The sequence below is a fragment of the Ambystoma mexicanum genome, chromosome 2p (assembly GCF_040938575.1).
Source record: "Ambystoma mexicanum isolate Mex_15411 chromosome 2p, UKY_AmexF1_1, whole genome shotgun sequence".
NCBI classification, from domain to species: domain Eukaryota; kingdom Metazoa; phylum Chordata; class Amphibia; order Caudata; family Ambystomatidae; genus Ambystoma; species Ambystoma mexicanum.
The window spans coordinates 747,173,396-747,190,303 of NC_090923.1; the positions used below are offsets into that span (position 1 = coordinate 747,173,396).

The window sequence follows — 16,908 nt, forward strand, 5'->3', positions numbered from 1 at the left end:
GTGGCCGCACCGGGAGCAGAGACGCAGGCACAGATGGCAGCAATATGATAAACGTTTCCCCAAGGACTGGAGGTGGGCACCTCACTGAAGCCCAGAGACAAGTAGTCCTCTCGACAGGGCAGACCCCCACTCTTGCCGGCTGCAAGTCACAGGGCAGTCGGGGGGGGCACCGGTCTTGCATCCTATATCAGCCTGCTCAATCCCAGGAGCACGGCGGGGCGCTGAGGTCGTCCTGTGAAACCAAGCGAGTCGTTTCACACCAAGGGTCTCATCTCTTCTCCAAACAGAATATTGAGTGCTAGGTGGTCTCCGCTGTCTATGCTCACATTTGTTGCCTGTCTGCATGCAGAAAAAAGGAGGATTTTAAAAAGATATTTGAATCATTAGACAGAGCTTTTCAGGCGGCGGCCATCTTGAAGCCGCGCTGCAGCACCCCCCAGCATCCCCTGAAAATCTTTGTAGGCTCCACTAGAACAGCGGAACCATGGTTTTAAACAGCACTTTTTTGTGGTGTACAGGGAGGCTATAAGGCTTCAAGCCGCAGAAGTTACACAAACTCAAAATCGGGGCAAAAACCAAGTCCTTGTCCTGCAAGTTTTGAGATTTTTTTGGTTGAAATTACTCCCTCCACCCCCCCCCTCATGGCCAAAGTGCAATCTCCAAAATATTGACTTTTGAAAAAATGCTTTCTTCATGAAGAAGAATAGATCTGTGCCATTGAATTAAAAGTATGTATACCTCGCCCCACAGCGTGGAAACTCCATAGAAAATGACTGCGATTGCAATTAATACCTCTTGTTCCTAAGCTCTGCACCACAAGATCAGATCAGTCTTCCTGCCTCTACTCTTCGACCTTTACAACTTATCCAGAACAGGACTGCAAGACTTGTCCTTGGCCTCAAGCCCAGGGATCGGATCTCTCCAGCTCTGAACACTCTTCACTGGCTCCCTGTGGCTGCTAGGATCAAGTTCAAGACCCTCTGCATCGTCCACAAGGCTTTCTGGGGCCTGGGACCGCTCTACTTCCAATGTTCTCTTCCAAAATATCTTCCTTCCTGAGCTCTCAGCTCATCCACCTCCAACTCTGTGAGGGTCAGACGCTTTTCCAAGCAAAGAGTTGGGGGCAGATCGATCTCCTCGGCTGTGGCCTCCCTCTGGAACAGCCTCCCTGCCTCTCTCAAACTTGAGCAGAACCACCTCTGGTTCCGGAATCAACTCAAGACCTTCCTTTTTGCTTTCTCTCTCCCTCGCCCCAGCTGGTGCACCTGACTGCTCCGCTCACTGGTCACCCTCTGAACTTGAGGCCCAGGCTCCTGCATGTCAAGTTGCCCTTACACTGCCTCCAGGCTCCCCAGCACTTAAGGGTCTGCATCTGCAACTCTGCAGTCCCATCTCTCTGCACTTATGAGCCACCCGCTGGCTGCACTTGTGAGTTAACTGCACTTCCCCCTCCTCCTCCCTCCCCCCCTGGCACTTCTCTCCTTCCCTCTTCCACTTCTCTCCTTCCCTCTTCCATACACTTGCACGATCTGAATGACACAAGGCCTAGTAAGAGCGTGATTTTGTCCCCCGTTTTTTCCCCTTCCTTGTCTTGTCACGCTTAGAAACACTTGTTTACAGGCGTGTTATAAATGCCACATCATATCCTAATCCATCATAAGACACTGAGTCAACCATGTTCACCCATAGAAGGACAACTGTACAATCGGATTCCCTTTAATTTGTCCTCCAATCTAATCTTCAGCCTAGGCTTGTCATTCAATGGATACACGAGATGCATGGGATTTATAAAGCACAAACCTAGGTTTGAGCAATGGGAAACATTCTACAAAGGACACCCAGTTGGGGGAGGAGGGGTGGAGTTAAAGTAAGCGTGCAGGGCAGCAGAGGAGCTGGTATGGGTGGATGAGTAAGGGAGGGCAGAAGCTCCGGAGGGGGAGGACTGTACCAAAGTCATCTTAGATCCACCTTTAGAGCATATCCTTTCTAAGTGCTGTTCTGAAAACTGATTTTGGCAGCGGGCAACCTTCATCAAAAGGTGTTCTGGACTATCCGGAGACGTCATTTGATCTGTCCACCTTCCACCACAATGTTTTGCAATCTTATTGGCTATGTACAGATAGTTCCCATGGCCTGCTTGAAGATGAGAAAAGTCTGGTTATTATTTGGAGCCAAGAGAAAGATCCCTAGTCCCCGTAAGTGCCTGAAGTATAAGGTTGGTTGGGCAAACCGAACTTCTTGACAAGCGTATTTGTACTTCAAAATATTATACATTTTCTCTACAGCACTTTGAAATTACTATGTTCAAGATTTCGGCACGGGTCAAAAGCATAGTAACAAAGCATACCATCTTTGCACTTTATCATCATAGGGTGCTTTTTTATATTCGCCTTCCACCCAATTCTTATGTATTTGTTGTCTGTGCATTGAAATGTGCTGCTGCTTGATATTCTGCCATTATATAGTTGTATATTTGTGGGGGATCTGACTCTATTGGTTAGTAAAGGTAAGATGAAATATGGAATTAACTCTTAGTTGGGTTGGCCAAAGAGTGGTTTGCAGAACTACCTCTTAGTTTGTGTTTTCCTAGTCTCATGCTTTTAGTTAATGTTATGAACTAATTTGTAGAGACTACCTGAATTTACATTATTGCATAGAAAATCCGAATAAAATTATGAGAAAAGCATAGTGTTTGTGTCCCTGGGCCCATAAGTCACTATTACCTTGGACTGCACCGAGGTCGGGTTTATACCTCGTTCTGGATCAACCTGCAGTCTCTATAGGACAAGAAGTTACAGATTTTTAGAACTTTGAACTAGGCCATCATGTGACTGCAAGGATGATAATACTATGTATGAAGTAGGGATTTATTAGAATAGGGTGTGAAATTTTGAGGGGAGTTAAACGCTGACCTTTTCTTCCAGGAGAGCATGTAGAGCTGGCACAGAAGCATGGTGCGCTGCTAGTTGCCCTGGAGCATCGTTATTATGGTGGCAGCATCAACCCGGACGGACTCTTGCTGGACAACCTTCGATTCCTTTCCAGCCAGCAGGCGTGGGTATCCAAGCTACTGCATTTCATCATCCGTGCATGCTTACAAGCTCTGACCGAGACGCTTGCAACCAGATAGTTTTAGCTACTGTTTACTTGGGAGTGTTCACTTCTTTGCTGACTTGAGTATCTGAAAAGGACAGCAGTCAAAGAAATTGATGCTTTTAATCGTGTGTGATTTTCAGAAAGCATCCTTCCTGCTTGATAGACCACAGCAGGAAATGTGATATGCTGACACAATAACAAAATATTTGAAATGATGCATGATTATTTATTTGTTTCTAATGTAACTCAGATAAGTGTTAGTGCTGTGGTAAGAACGCATATGTTTAAAAAAACAAAAAAGAAAGAAAAAAAACTCCCCTCTTACCCACTTAGCTACCTCTGCTCCCCCGCCCCGCCCCCTTTTTCTCTTGCTGAACCAACTTTCCAAAGATACAGTCTTACTTTAGCTGGGCATTCCAGAGAATGGCAAACTTGAGAAGACCCCAGCAAACACTGGTGCACTGAAGTCTTGTCAGGTGGGCCGGGGGATCAACATCCAGTCTGTATGGCCCTGACCTTGTGTTAAGCCTAATTAGAGCAGTGGCCTCTTTGTTTGTCTGACTCGTATGTGATGCTTAAGTGCTACCTGATGGGCCAACATAAAGATTTAGAAGAGAACAGATTGGTCGGGGGACTTCCAAAAAATAGGTTTGTTGTTATTTTTGTAGGGGACCTTCAAGCACATGTGGAAAGAATAGATGATGCAGCAATATTTTGTTGTTAGCACAATGGAGAAGGACCTGTCTCTATTGTGCCTTTCCATGTTGTTGCATGTGTGAAGTCTGCCAGATCTCAGAAAATATTAGACAGACCAGTTAGAATAAAGCACAGGGAATCTCACCAAACATGGCTGTCACTGTGAGAGGGAAATCCTGAACTTTACTTTTGCTAAGATTCCTTGTGCTTTTTCCTGACTGGTTTGGCTAACATTTTCCCAGATCTGTCCACATATATGGGATTCGAATCTGTGGTGCACCATGGACACTTTGTTCCTTGTGAGTCTGGTTTCACTGTTCACAATGGGTGGTGTTAATGTACCTTACATTTGAACTAGTTGGGCACAGTTTTCTTTATCGTTAACATTTGAACGGTTGAGGTAGAATTCAATATGAGATCTGCCAGCTAAACATTTTATCCTTTATAGTTAAGGAAACTGATGAAGGCACGTATGGTAATTTCTTCTGCCTTCTTTAGAAGGGCTGTGGAAGGTTGGAGTGAAGCCCATATCTGTCCAGATAAGTGAATATTGTCTGGGAATCCCGAGTTCCTGAATGAAATTCACATCTGTTCATCCGTTGTGACAAATCCTGGATGCCATCACTCCTCCCCTATTGGTTGCCCCGTCCCATGAGGCCACAGAGGCGATGTGGCTACCCGGTAGTCCCTCTGAGGCTGGAACTCAGTGGGTGGATCTCATGGGACATGGTATCCCCATAGCCCACCTAACCTCAACACACCTTCCTTCCCCCCCTTCCATCAACACTTTCCATAGAGTTTCTGTGTTTTTGTCATACCACCAATATAGGAAGTACTGGGACGAGGAAGAGTGTGGACTCCTTAAGGAGCAGGTATCCCTTCAGTACAGTTCAGGGAGGGACCAATTGACTCATTGGAAGATCTAAAAATCAGTTCTGGGACGAGGAAGCCACTCAGAAGCATAGAGAGAACTCGTGAGAACATGAGTGAACAGTCTAGTTGTTCTCGAGAGCTAATTGGTCAAAAGCCAGTTAAAACTATAGTGGGAAATCAGAGCATCTGCAGAAGAGCTTACCAGGCAGGCAAAGTGGCTCTTACCTTGTCCAACGCAGAAGGGCCATCCAGCGAAGCAGAGCAGCGAGCGTTCAGATAAGGCCGCACGGTGGCAAGAAGGTGCACCAGCTGAGGCTCTGCAAGTGCCATGGAGATACTAGGTTGAAAGCTAAATGTTCTGCCTCAGGGCTTAGAGGATCGGAGATAACCATATTGGTACAAACAGAACCTTTGGAACTGTTCCCCATCACCTTGAATTGTTGCTCATGGACTGGTAACCATCCAAAGCGCCAAGGCTCAGAAGACCCTCGCTGACCAATCCCTGTTCACCTTCCACGCTAGTTCACACTTTTTTGCAGGGTCCATTTGAAATGCACTAACCTGACATGCTTGGGTGTCAACATTTAGGAGGTGGTAACAGGTGGCGCCACCAGATAGCTTGTAGCCAAAGGAAGCACTAACCTGATATTTCTATATGTAGCCTACCTCGCTAACCAATTCTATACCCCTTCGGTTTGGGCAACATCTCATTTGTTTGTGATGTCACAGTTGAACAAAACTCCATGACAAGCCTTTTAACAGTCTAGACAGCATTTGAAATCCTGAAATGGCCATGTTTTATCCCTGTTATGAGAGCTCTAAATAGTGGGTTTTGTTACATTTTTGTACTCTGCCGTTTCTGGAGTGCAGGGACTTCTCCTGAACTGGTTCCTCCTGCCTGTAATTGGGGGTGTTGATAAAACCCCCCCCCCCACTTCAGTTATCACCCCACTTAGAGGTTGTTTGGGTCCCACCCCATCCTGGGCTCACTTGGCTTTCACCCCACTCAGGAGTCCTCGGCTTTTTATCCCAGCCTGAGGTCATTTCTGACCTTACCGCCCACCACCTGGTCTCTTTGTGTCTGTGTGCCTCTTGTTGAAGCACCCCGCCTGTTGGCAAGGTGGCATGGTCTCCCTCAATCTGCTAACCTTGTCTCAGTTGGAGTGGCTGTCCCTTCCCGCCTGCTACTGGTGGGGTCTTGGCGGCAGTTCTGCATCTCACTGCCATTGCGCGATACCTGCTCCTTCTGTTCTCAGATCTTCTGGTTTGGTGCTACAGCAGCTTTCCTGAATGTTCCACAGCTCCCACCGAGCAGCAGGCTTGGTGCACTTCCTTCTCCCCAGACCTGACCTTCCAGTAGGAGTGTCCTTCCTTTTGACTCTACGGGTATCTTCGTTTCCAATGCAGATGGGCTCTCTGCCTCCTCGACAGCCAGGGGGCGTGTTTGCCTTGTTCTCCAAGTTGGTTTAAGGGACTGTGCCTGAGTAGGGTCAGACACCACACCAGCCATTGGTATATGTCATTCTGATGCTTGTTAATCTGCTTAGAATCACATGCTGTGCATATGATCCGACAACCAGTGGTAACCGCGGAGTATTGCATCTTGTCTTTCGGGGACCGAAAGGGGACGTCGCCATAGGCGTGTCTGTATCATTAGCCCTATTGTGATGTGTAGTGTACCCAAAATCCTTCACGCGCTGAGGTCTCTCAGATTGTGTTTTTCCGCCCAGATAACTGGTAGCCCGATAGCAGAGCGCTTACATAAGAGCCATTGTTTATCTTAAACAGACGGTTATTCCCCGTTAAGTCATTTCGACGGCAGGAACAACTTCGACAAAGACTGCAGGGATTTGTCTATGGCGGTGGATTTCGGTGCGTAAGATCCGGCTGCTGAATCATCCACGTGGCCGGGCCCTCTGGCCGGCCTTCACAGTAGGTAGAGTGGGTTTGGGGTGGCTATATTTACATTGTCTTTCCTCTTTCCCCTCTTTACCCTCTAGGTCTGGTCATCTTTCCCTTTTGCTATGGAAAGGACACCTGTTAGGTTCTGCCCTAAGTGTACGGTCAGATACCCGTGGAAGGACGAGCACAGGACGTGCAACTTCTGTCTCCCCTTAGATCACAACGAAAAGCAGTGTGCGGCTTGTAAACTCCTTCGGCCTAAGACCCTTAAGGAGCACCGTGCAAAACGGTGGGCCGTGTAGGGTATGTCGTGGGCGGAACCCTCTTCCCCCTCCGCCACATCCGCCGAAAGTGATGGGGGCACCTCTGATGACCAAACATCTGTTGCAGATGTGATAGACCTCGAGGTGGACACTTCTAGGTCTGCCACGCCTGTCCCCGACCCTTCAAGGCCTGACACTAGTCTCGCTTCAGGGACAACACCCGGTGACGGGGGCATACAAAGAACGCATTACACTAACACACAACCCCGCCATCTATTTCGATGGGTATGTCGGAAAAGGTGACCGCGCCAGCAGGGCCGTCGAAAAGTTCGGCGGATTCCTCTGATCGTTCAGATCAACAGCCTTCCCCGCATCCGCAGCAGCGTTTTGCGACTGGGCATTCAAACAAGGCGCTACCCTTAAATCAGGTTTACATGTCGAATCACGGAATTTCGACGCTCCGACAGGTCCCGAAAGGCCCTGTAGGCCCAAAAACTATGACTAGGCCTCAAGGAGAAAAAACGACCGCTAGGCCCTCTAACGCCGCGGTAGGCGGTAAATCTTCCAATAGACCTTCGGACCCACTAACTCGCGGTAATTGAGCACAGTATCTCAAGAATTACTTCGGCGGTTGGGCTTATACCTATTCCGTCGAAAAACATGGGGCAGGCTGCGGACAAATTTATAGATACTCAATTCTCGCGAGACCTATGAGGACAGTCAATAGCCTCTTTCCAACACCCTGAGTGACAAATTTAAGCGTCAAAGGGCCGAAGATGACGTTTTTCCACCCGTAGGCCCTTTTGGTTCCTCTAAGTGGACAAGGGAGAAATTGAAGGGGTGCATGGATTGTCTTGAAAAAATTATCAATTTTTCTGAACATCCTTCCCCGAAAAGATCTAGTGGAGAACTTAATCTTAAATCTGCTTCACATTTCCAAGAGGATCAGCCCTCGGTCCCCGTCCATCATGAAGACCTCGTTCAGATGGATACTTATCAGGACATTTACAGTGAAGATGAAGAACCTTCCTTCCTACAGTGCTACAATGAGGACCACGCGGATGCCACAGACAATTGGGAAGAAACCCAGCAAGTGGGGACGGACCCATGGACGCTCCCCCAACAAGATCAGGACACTGATGTTCTGTGCCTGGATTTTCCTCCATCCAACCCGGCTCGCCAGGTCTCGCCTGTAGACGACCAAAAAGGACCTCACCATGCGCCCTGTTCTAGACCTGCGCCCAACGAACAAGTTCATAAAACCTCAAATGTTTTGCATGGTAACGCTACAGGAGGTGATCCCACTGTTGAAACGGGGGGACTACATGGCAACATTGGACATGAAAGATGCATACTTTCATATTTCAATGTTGCCAGCGCACAGGAAATATCTAAAGGTTCATGATAGAGGACCGGCATTACCAATTGAAAGTGCTCCCCTTCGGCATCGCCTCCACGCCAAGGGTGTTTACCAAATTCCTGGCAGTAGCAGCAGCACACCTGCGCAGACCATCCACACCCGGTTTACCCTTACCTCGACAACTGGCTCATAACAGGAGACTCGTACGACACATGTTTTTTGAACACCCAACAGACCGTAGACCTTCTGTTCAGTCTGGGTTTCTCTATCAACGAGAAAAAATCCAGTTTAGTCCCCAGTCAAAACTATTTCTAGGAGCTCTAATACGGACGAAAGACAGCCTTGTCTTCCCCCCAACGAGAGGGTTCAGAACATGCTTTTTCAGATCCCTCAATATGTAGCCAGTCGGGAGGTGATGGTGCGCAAAGCCATGCTTTTGCTAGGAATTATGGCGTCATGCATATACTTAGTTCCCCATATGCGGCTGCGCATGCGTCCCATGCAAGAGCTGCTCAACAGCCAGTGGTGTCAGGCCAGCGGACAATGGGAAGATCTGCTAGTTGTCTCGCCAGCCCTTGTTCTCTCTCTGCAGTCGTGGTCAAGGGAAAACCTTCTAAAGGGGAAAACCTTCACCACCCCTGCAGTAGAAGCCACTCTCACGACAGACTCATCTCTCACGGGGCGGGGGGGGCTCACCTGCTTCAGCAGACAGCGCATGGAGTGTGGTCCCCACAAGTAGCATCCAACCATATAAACTTACTGGAGCTATTAGCAGTGTTCAAGGCATTAAAGGCTTTTCAGATGCAGCTACAAGGGAAGACAGTGCTGATTCTAACAGACAGCACTACAGCCATGTATTACCTGAACAAACAGGGGGGGGGGGCACTCACTCTCCAGGGCTATCCAAGCTGTCCCAAAACATTTGGATGTGGGCTCGCAAGCACAAGCTGTTTCTGTTTTCCCAACATGTTCCAGGGGAACTCAATCTTCTGGCAGACGTGCTCAGCAGAGATTTCCCTCTGCCCATAGAATAGGAATGGTGTCTGCACGAAGACATTGTGACCCAACGTCTTCGCAAAATGGGGCTTCCCAGAGATTGACCTGTTCGCGACTCAGGAGAATGCCCAATGCCAAGACTAGACCTCCAGGTACCCCCAGAACTGCTCCAAGGGGAATGGTCTCTGGATAACATAGTCAGGGAAATTTGTCTATGCTTCCCCCCCCCCCCGACTCCCCTTCGCAACCAGATAGTACACAAGATGCACCAGGAACCAGTTACCATGATACTGGTGGCCCCCATGTGGGCCGGCCAACCCTGGTTCGCTCATTTTATGGAAATGTCCATCTCCCCACCAGTAAAACTACCCTGCCCGTACAACATGTTGTCTCAGGACAGGGGGGAGACCCTACACCCATGCCCAAAAACTCTGAACATAGCAATCTGGCTCCTGAGGTCATAGAGTTTGGCCACCTACAGCTCCCTCGGAGGTGCATGGACATACTGAAGGAAGTTAAAAACCTAACACCCATTATTGCTATGCCAGCAAATGGAAAAGTTTTGTTATCTGGTGTAATACCAAGGGTGTCAATCCCATCGATTGCTCACCCACACACATTGTGCTGTACCTAACCCATTTGTTGGACACATTGTTGGTCTTCAATTCCCTAAAGGTTCATCTGGGTGCTCTTTCAGCCTACACCACATCACAACAAAAGGTATTGTGGTGGAAGATACCGGTAATTAAGGCCTTCATGGAAGGGGTTAAGAGGATTTATCCTCCCATTTCTCACCCAGCTCATGGATGGGATCTAAATGTGGTTTTAACCAGGCTCATGTCATCTCCCTTTGAGCCAATGCATAAAGCAAGTCTAAAAGACCTGACTTATAAAACGGCCTTCCTAGTGGCTATCACTTCTATCAGAATGGTTAGCGAACTACAGGCCCTTTCTGTGCTAGACCCCTTGTTACAGTCCACAGGTATAAGGTAGTCTGCGCACTCATCCGAGATTCACGCCTACATTTATCTCGAAGTTCCATGTGAACCAATTGATTGAACTAGCTACCTTTTTCCAGAACCCCACTAGCATGGCCGAAAGAAGCCTACACACACTAGATGTGCGCAGGGCAGTCATGTTCTACCTGGAAAGCACAAAACCACTGAGGAAAACAAACCAGTTTTTGTGTCAGTGGTAGCTGGTAGAGAGGGGATCCTGTCTCTAAATCGGCTATCACAAGGTGGATTGTCAAATGCATCACACTATGTTACACTCTTTCTAAGAAAGAACTGCCCTTCAAGCCTAGAGCACATTCTACTTGGGGCACTGGGGCATCCAGAGCATTTATTGCAAATGTTCCCCTAGAGTCCATTTGCAAAGCGGCAACCTGGAGTTCTGTACACACCTTTACAAAACACTATTGCCTAGACACTCATTCTAGGTCTGATTCTCAGGTGGGACAAGCAGTACTAAGACATCTTTTCTCTATTGTTCCTTCTTACACAACCCACCTCCAACTCCGGGTACTGCTCGCTAGTCTATGCACAGCATGTGATTCTAAGCAGGTTAACAAGCATCAGAAGACAGGCATTACTTACTGTAATAGCATTTCTGGTGATTGTATCTGCTTAGATTCACATGCGCTCTCCCTAGGTCCCCGCTCGGGGTGGAAGGAACATAGACGTCTTACTACTTTCTCTCTTTATGTACTCACTCACTATAGCCTTGGGCTCCCTCGTGGCAGAAAAAATACAATCGGAGGGACCTCGGCATGTGAGGGATTTTGGGTACACTAAATGTCACGATAGAGATAGTGTTCCAGATACGCCTACACCGACGTCCCCTTTTGGTCCCCGAAAGAAGAGATGCAATACTCCGTGGTTACCACTGGATGTCGGACCATATGAACAGCATGTGAATCTAAGCAGATACAATCATCAGAAATGCTATTACGGTAAGTAATGCGTGTCTTATGCTACCTCATTACATATGTCAATTCCCATATGACAAACCCTTATTCTTGGCACAAGGAGGGTAACCGATGCCTATCTAGGGATTGCCTCTCTTCTAAGGGGATGTTTCCTATGGGAGACTAACTCATAGCTGAGCTAATATCAATTTGCTCTACCCCTAATGTACTAATGGTCAATTTGGTATCTGAATGACCTCTTTGACATTGCCGGTAACTCTAACTGGGGTCATAAACTCTGAATACTAAAACAAATCTATGAACAAGACCTGTTGTCGCCAACCGGTAACCCCTATATGCACTCCTAAGGGATATAGAATCCCAGGTCACTTTGAACACGTGGGAGAGCTAAGCTCCGAGTGGGAGCTACTCTCATACGTTAACAATGTATTGTGTTTGTACAGTCTTAATGTAACAGCAACCTCGCTGTTTCTATTACAATTTATATCAAGAAATTCGCCTAACCACCACAGAGAGATCTCAGTGTTCATATATATGTTAAGGATGTGAAAGTGTCACTTGCAAAGTAATACAATCAGACTTAATCTGTTTTTTTAGAGTATAATATTAGAAACAAACATCATAAAGGAAAACAGTCTTCAAACTACAAAGTAAGAACATAATATATATCGAGTCATGTTTGGTCAGCAAAGAAAAACAATTGTGTTACAAAATTCCCACAGTAATTTCCAGGCATCAGACTGTATATACAATAACAATTGTGATTCTCCTAATAAACTCCATTGTAGATAGTAATTGCCAACGCGTTTCATATTCTTCAAAAATCCATCTTCAGGGTCTTGGAGTCTTCTTTAAGATGATGAATGATATGCATCCCAGGATTAACTTCACAACTGAAATCAGCACAACGGCCATCAACTTTTTGGACATAGAAGTCTACAGCGAAGGCAACAACTTGGCGACCATAATTTACACAAAGCCCACGGATAGGAACAGCCTCCTGCTTGCTACGAGCTTTTACCCCAGACGTACCATCGACGGTGTCCTCCTGAGTCATTTTCTGCGATATAGGCGTAACATCTCAGGGACTGAGCAATACAGGAAGAAATCTAGAACCCTACAAAAAAAGTTTCATGAGAGAGGATACAACACAACCCTCATATCTGACATTGCTTTAAGGGTTGAAAGAGTCGAAAGGGAGACCCTCCTAACACCCAAACCACCAAAACGTGGGAAAACTCTGGTCTACGTGACAACTCCCTCTATCCAGAGTCACAAGATCAAGAATATCATCAAAAGGAATTGGCCCAATGCACAGATGGACCCATAGCCTCATCAATATTTTCATTCTCTGGTTCGAGATCTGTGATCCCTATAACTAAAGAAAGCACAGAAGGATTCAAGCCAATGTAAGCCTATGGAAAAATCCCATAGAAGAGGAGCTGCAGAAGCCCATACCATGGGAACAGCTGACGGCATGTTTCAAGTATATCCCGCCCGGAGGCAAGTACTCATGGTGGCAATCTTCAAAAACAGAGCTCAGCAACTGCAAAACAACCTGGTAGGCAAGTCTTCCTTTGTTGGTTGTTAGGTATCCCATCACCCAAGGACTTGAAAACTGGCCCAGCAACGACACAGGTGACCAACAAGAACAACCCACCTTCCCAAGAGTGGGATTTACCAAATAATATTGAGTAAGAGCCCAAGAAGATAAAAGCACCCAGCTCAGTGGATCAAGAGCGCATGGGCAAAGGGGTGCAGCGATCCAGCAAAAGAAGGTCCCATGAAGAAAAAGATATTGGTGACCACAAAACGATCCAACTTGAGATGCTGAACCTTAAAGATAACCAGGGAAGAGACCAGGACACCCCAGGAAGGCCTTCTAGCAGCCACAAAGGAAAACCTGGGCTAAGGGGTAAAATGCATGTCCAAGCCAGTGTGGTCACACCTGGTCCTAAAATTGCATAAGCATGGCTTCAAAGTAAAAATCCTACAGCAACAGGTAAGTAAACTTGTTGAAATCCCATCAGAATTGAGGAAGGGTCAAGGGCTCCCCTAGATATAACCAGACACTCATGGGTTGGACTAGGCCAACCCTACAATCGCAATCGGGCAATTGTACAAAGGTTTTGGCAGTCAGCCTATTGGGCTGGTCCTACGAATCTCCAAACACCCAGGCCCACCCACACCGTTTGTGTATTGACTTATCTAGGGCTAGGGGCCATTCTAAAGCACATCTGCAAGTGCAGGACTGGGCTCAGTGAGCCTACGTGTCTGCAAGTAGGTTGTTTTAGGCCTGCTTCAAGAGTCCTCAAAACACAGGAATGGCACACAAACAAAATGGTTGAGATTAATGCTTAAAAAATACATTGGTGCCGAAAAGGTACTTTGGGGTATTAATGTGGTAAAATCATCTGTGCTACTGGTGAAGCCAAAACTAAATTACAACTAAATTGGGCCGGGAGGATAGCCCAGGGGCAATACATTTGTCTTGAAAGAAAGACGACACAACTTTGGATCCCAGTCCCATGCACAAACTGGTCTCTGGTATTGAGCACGTTATCATGGAGTAATTCATTAATTGACAGTACCCACCAGCGTACCCTGTAAAACCCAGGTAGGGTGATAACATCACCCCAGATTCATAATTTAGTACTTAAAAAGCATTGCATTCCTAGGTGTCATGTGGGCTACCATATGACCATACACTGAAAGGGTTACAATGGCAATGGGACTTGAGTAGATGTTGCTGGTTATCCCCAACATAAGTCGGAGATCTTGGAAACCAGTAAGGGGGCAGGGGGAGAGTGGGGACCAAAATGTTTAGGGGTCCCATAAAATGGGGCAGCAGAACCCCTAAAAATTTAATTTTGTCCTAACATCATATTTATGGTTACTGGGAGTATAGATTTGTTGCAAAAAAGTTGTGCATAAAAAAACTCTAGAAAAGTTAAGTAATTGCACAGGAAATATTAGGAGGAAACCTTACCATGCATTGGAAAGCTTACGTCTGTTAATTAATGTTACTCATATTCAATATTAGTTGAGATGTCAACATATTGATTCTGACACAATGGATTTGGAAAATAACATTCAAACTAGAGGGCAAAAAATGCCTATGCCTAAATGCCTTTCGATGACCGAGCTTTGTCAAGGACATTTTAAGTATACAAATAGAATTCAGTCACAGCTGAGTCTGTTGCATGCAAATTGCCCATAAACGTATCCACTATTTAAAATATTTTGTTATGGTGGGTAACATAACTCGAGGAAAAGAAGAGAGAAAAAGACAACGGGTACACTTTAATCTCATCAGAAAATGTAGATCCTATGTGATTAATATATGGACTTTCCTTCATATGTATGTCAAAGATTTGAGATTGCTGCATTAAATAAAATATCCCAATTTAAAGTAACAAGCACCTTACCGGTCTAGTCCCAGCTTATAAAAATAAACGGACATTTAAAAATGTGCAGCTCATGTTCTATATAATATGTCATAGTGCTAAATTTCCCTGTATAAGACAATGCACGAAAAATGGGGAGTCCATTGGCTCCTTGGGTTGCATTGCACTTGTGTGCCCGAGGAATAAATAGTTTCAATCCCGAGTGAAATTATGGAGAATATATTTGTTATGGGCATTTAGGGCCTCATTACACGGATGGCGGTAGGTATTTAACGTTACCGGTAATGGAATACCGGTAACGTTAAATGCCCATGCGGATTACGACCCGGCTCACCGCCATTAGCGGCACCGCTAATTACGGTGCCACTAATAGCAGTCAGTCCGCGTGCGCGCGACCCGCCCACCCGTAAATAACGACATGCCGCTAATAGCACACCATCACAAGGCCAGTGCACACGGCAATAGCGCCATGGTAAATAACCCCAAAACCCCTTACCGGCATGGCGGCAATACCGCCATCGCGAACCACCCGTTAAAAGAACTAAGCAGTGTCAACACCTGCCACAGGTGGCCAAAATCAGCACAGGTGGAGGCAATGGAGACTGTGGCTGCTCAAAAGAAGTACACCACACCCTTTCCCACACCCCTTCCCACACCAAGATGGTTCCAATACTGGCAGCATTACATGGCCTGGAGGACCTGATTGCAGCGCTGCTGCTACAATAACAGGCTGCACAGAGGAGAGGCAGGAGGAGGAGGAGGGCCAGACAGGCACAGCAAGCACCACCACGCCACCTAATCATACCACAGAGGCACCCACCAATTCCCCAGATCAGAGCCAGTCCATTTAACCTAATACCTGAGTAGATACACACCCTGTACCGTCTGGACCGGGACACCATCACCAGCATCGTGGACATGATACACAACGACATTGTGAGCCTCATAGATATCCGAACTGCCATCCCCCCTCTACTCCAGGTGGTGACAGTGCTCCACTTCCTGGCCACAGGAACCTACCAGCATACAGTGGGGCAGATGCATGGCATCTCCCAACCAGTATTCTCACGCATACTGAACCAGGTACTCGTTGCCCTCCTGAAGCATGCACCCGAACACATATCCATGCCACGGACTGCCCAGGAGATTGCAAACACCAAAGTTGGCTTCTATTCACTGGCAGGCATCCCAAGTTGCATTGGGGCCATCGACTGTACACATGTGGAATTGGTCGTCCCACATCACAATGAAGTAGTCTACCGAAACAGGAAGCGATTCCACTCCATCAATGTCCAAATGGTATGTGACGCAAACAAGATAATCAAACATTGCTGTGCCCGATTTCCAGGATCTACCCATGATTCCATGGTCCTACGGAACTCAACTATCCCCCGCTACATGGAGCGACAAATGGGACAACGTTCGTGGCTACTTGGTGAGTTCCATGCTAAGCACATGGCAGTGTGATTGGGGGGGGGAATAGATAGATACTCCAACTGGGTGTACATTGGGGGGGTAGATAGATACTCCAACTGGGTGTGCATTGGGGGGGTAGATAGATACTCCAACTGGGTGTAGCCTGTAGTCCGTCACCCAAATGCACATACAGATGTACGCTAATGGGCACCTGTGAGGGCAGCAACGTACTTGGGATGAACGGACATGCAAGTATATGCCACACGACACAGCTGACAACCCAAATCTGGTGACATCAAACATCAATCCTCATCCACATTGCACGACACTCCACGCCACGAAATACACAAATGTCATCCATGCCGCCAACATAGTCATGCAGCATTCCTACAGCACAACATCAACAATGCATTGTGTCCTTGGATGCATGCAAAGGTATACCCCCTAGCTATGGCAATGCACCACAAACCCATGGCACCACTGAAGCGTTGCCTCAGCATGGCGACAGCAATGTCGGAAGGACAGTACACCACCAGTGTGGTACCAAATGTGCCTGCCCACAGGGACACCAATGACCTGGCCTCACCCAGGACATGGCAGTCACTGTTGGAGGCATCAATGGGACATGTCTACTTGCATGCTTATGCTCACCTTTGCACAAAGCAGTCACACAGACCATATTCATTGATGCAGTTGAATGTGTACATGAATCAAAATGATAGGCCAAAGTATGTGACATGAACAGGCCACACATGTGTCAAAAAGTAACAGGAAATCATTCCTCCCCCCATGTAGGTGATGCTGGCTATCCCCTGAAGAGGTGGCTCCTCACACCTGTACGGAACCCACAGAACAGGCACGAAGAAGAATACAATCATGCACATACGCATACCCGCCTCGTCATCGGGCAGACCTTTGGACTTCTGAAGTCACGGTTTAGGTGCATTAGCAGGTCTGGTGGCGCCCTCC

General features: G+C 47.1%; 1 protein-coding gene across 1 annotated transcript in view; it reads left to right on the forward strand.

The window, feature by feature from the left end:
• Positions 1–16,908, forward strand: part of PRSS16 (serine protease 16) — a 422,739-nt gene that overhangs the window by 141,087 nt on the left and 264,744 nt on the right. Inside the window, exon 4 of the mRNA XM_069644381.1 lies at positions 2,925–3,054. Coding sequence (XP_069500482.1) covers positions 2,925–3,054 — 130 coding nt within the window. The remainder of the gene's footprint in view (positions 1–2,924; positions 3,055–16,908) is intronic.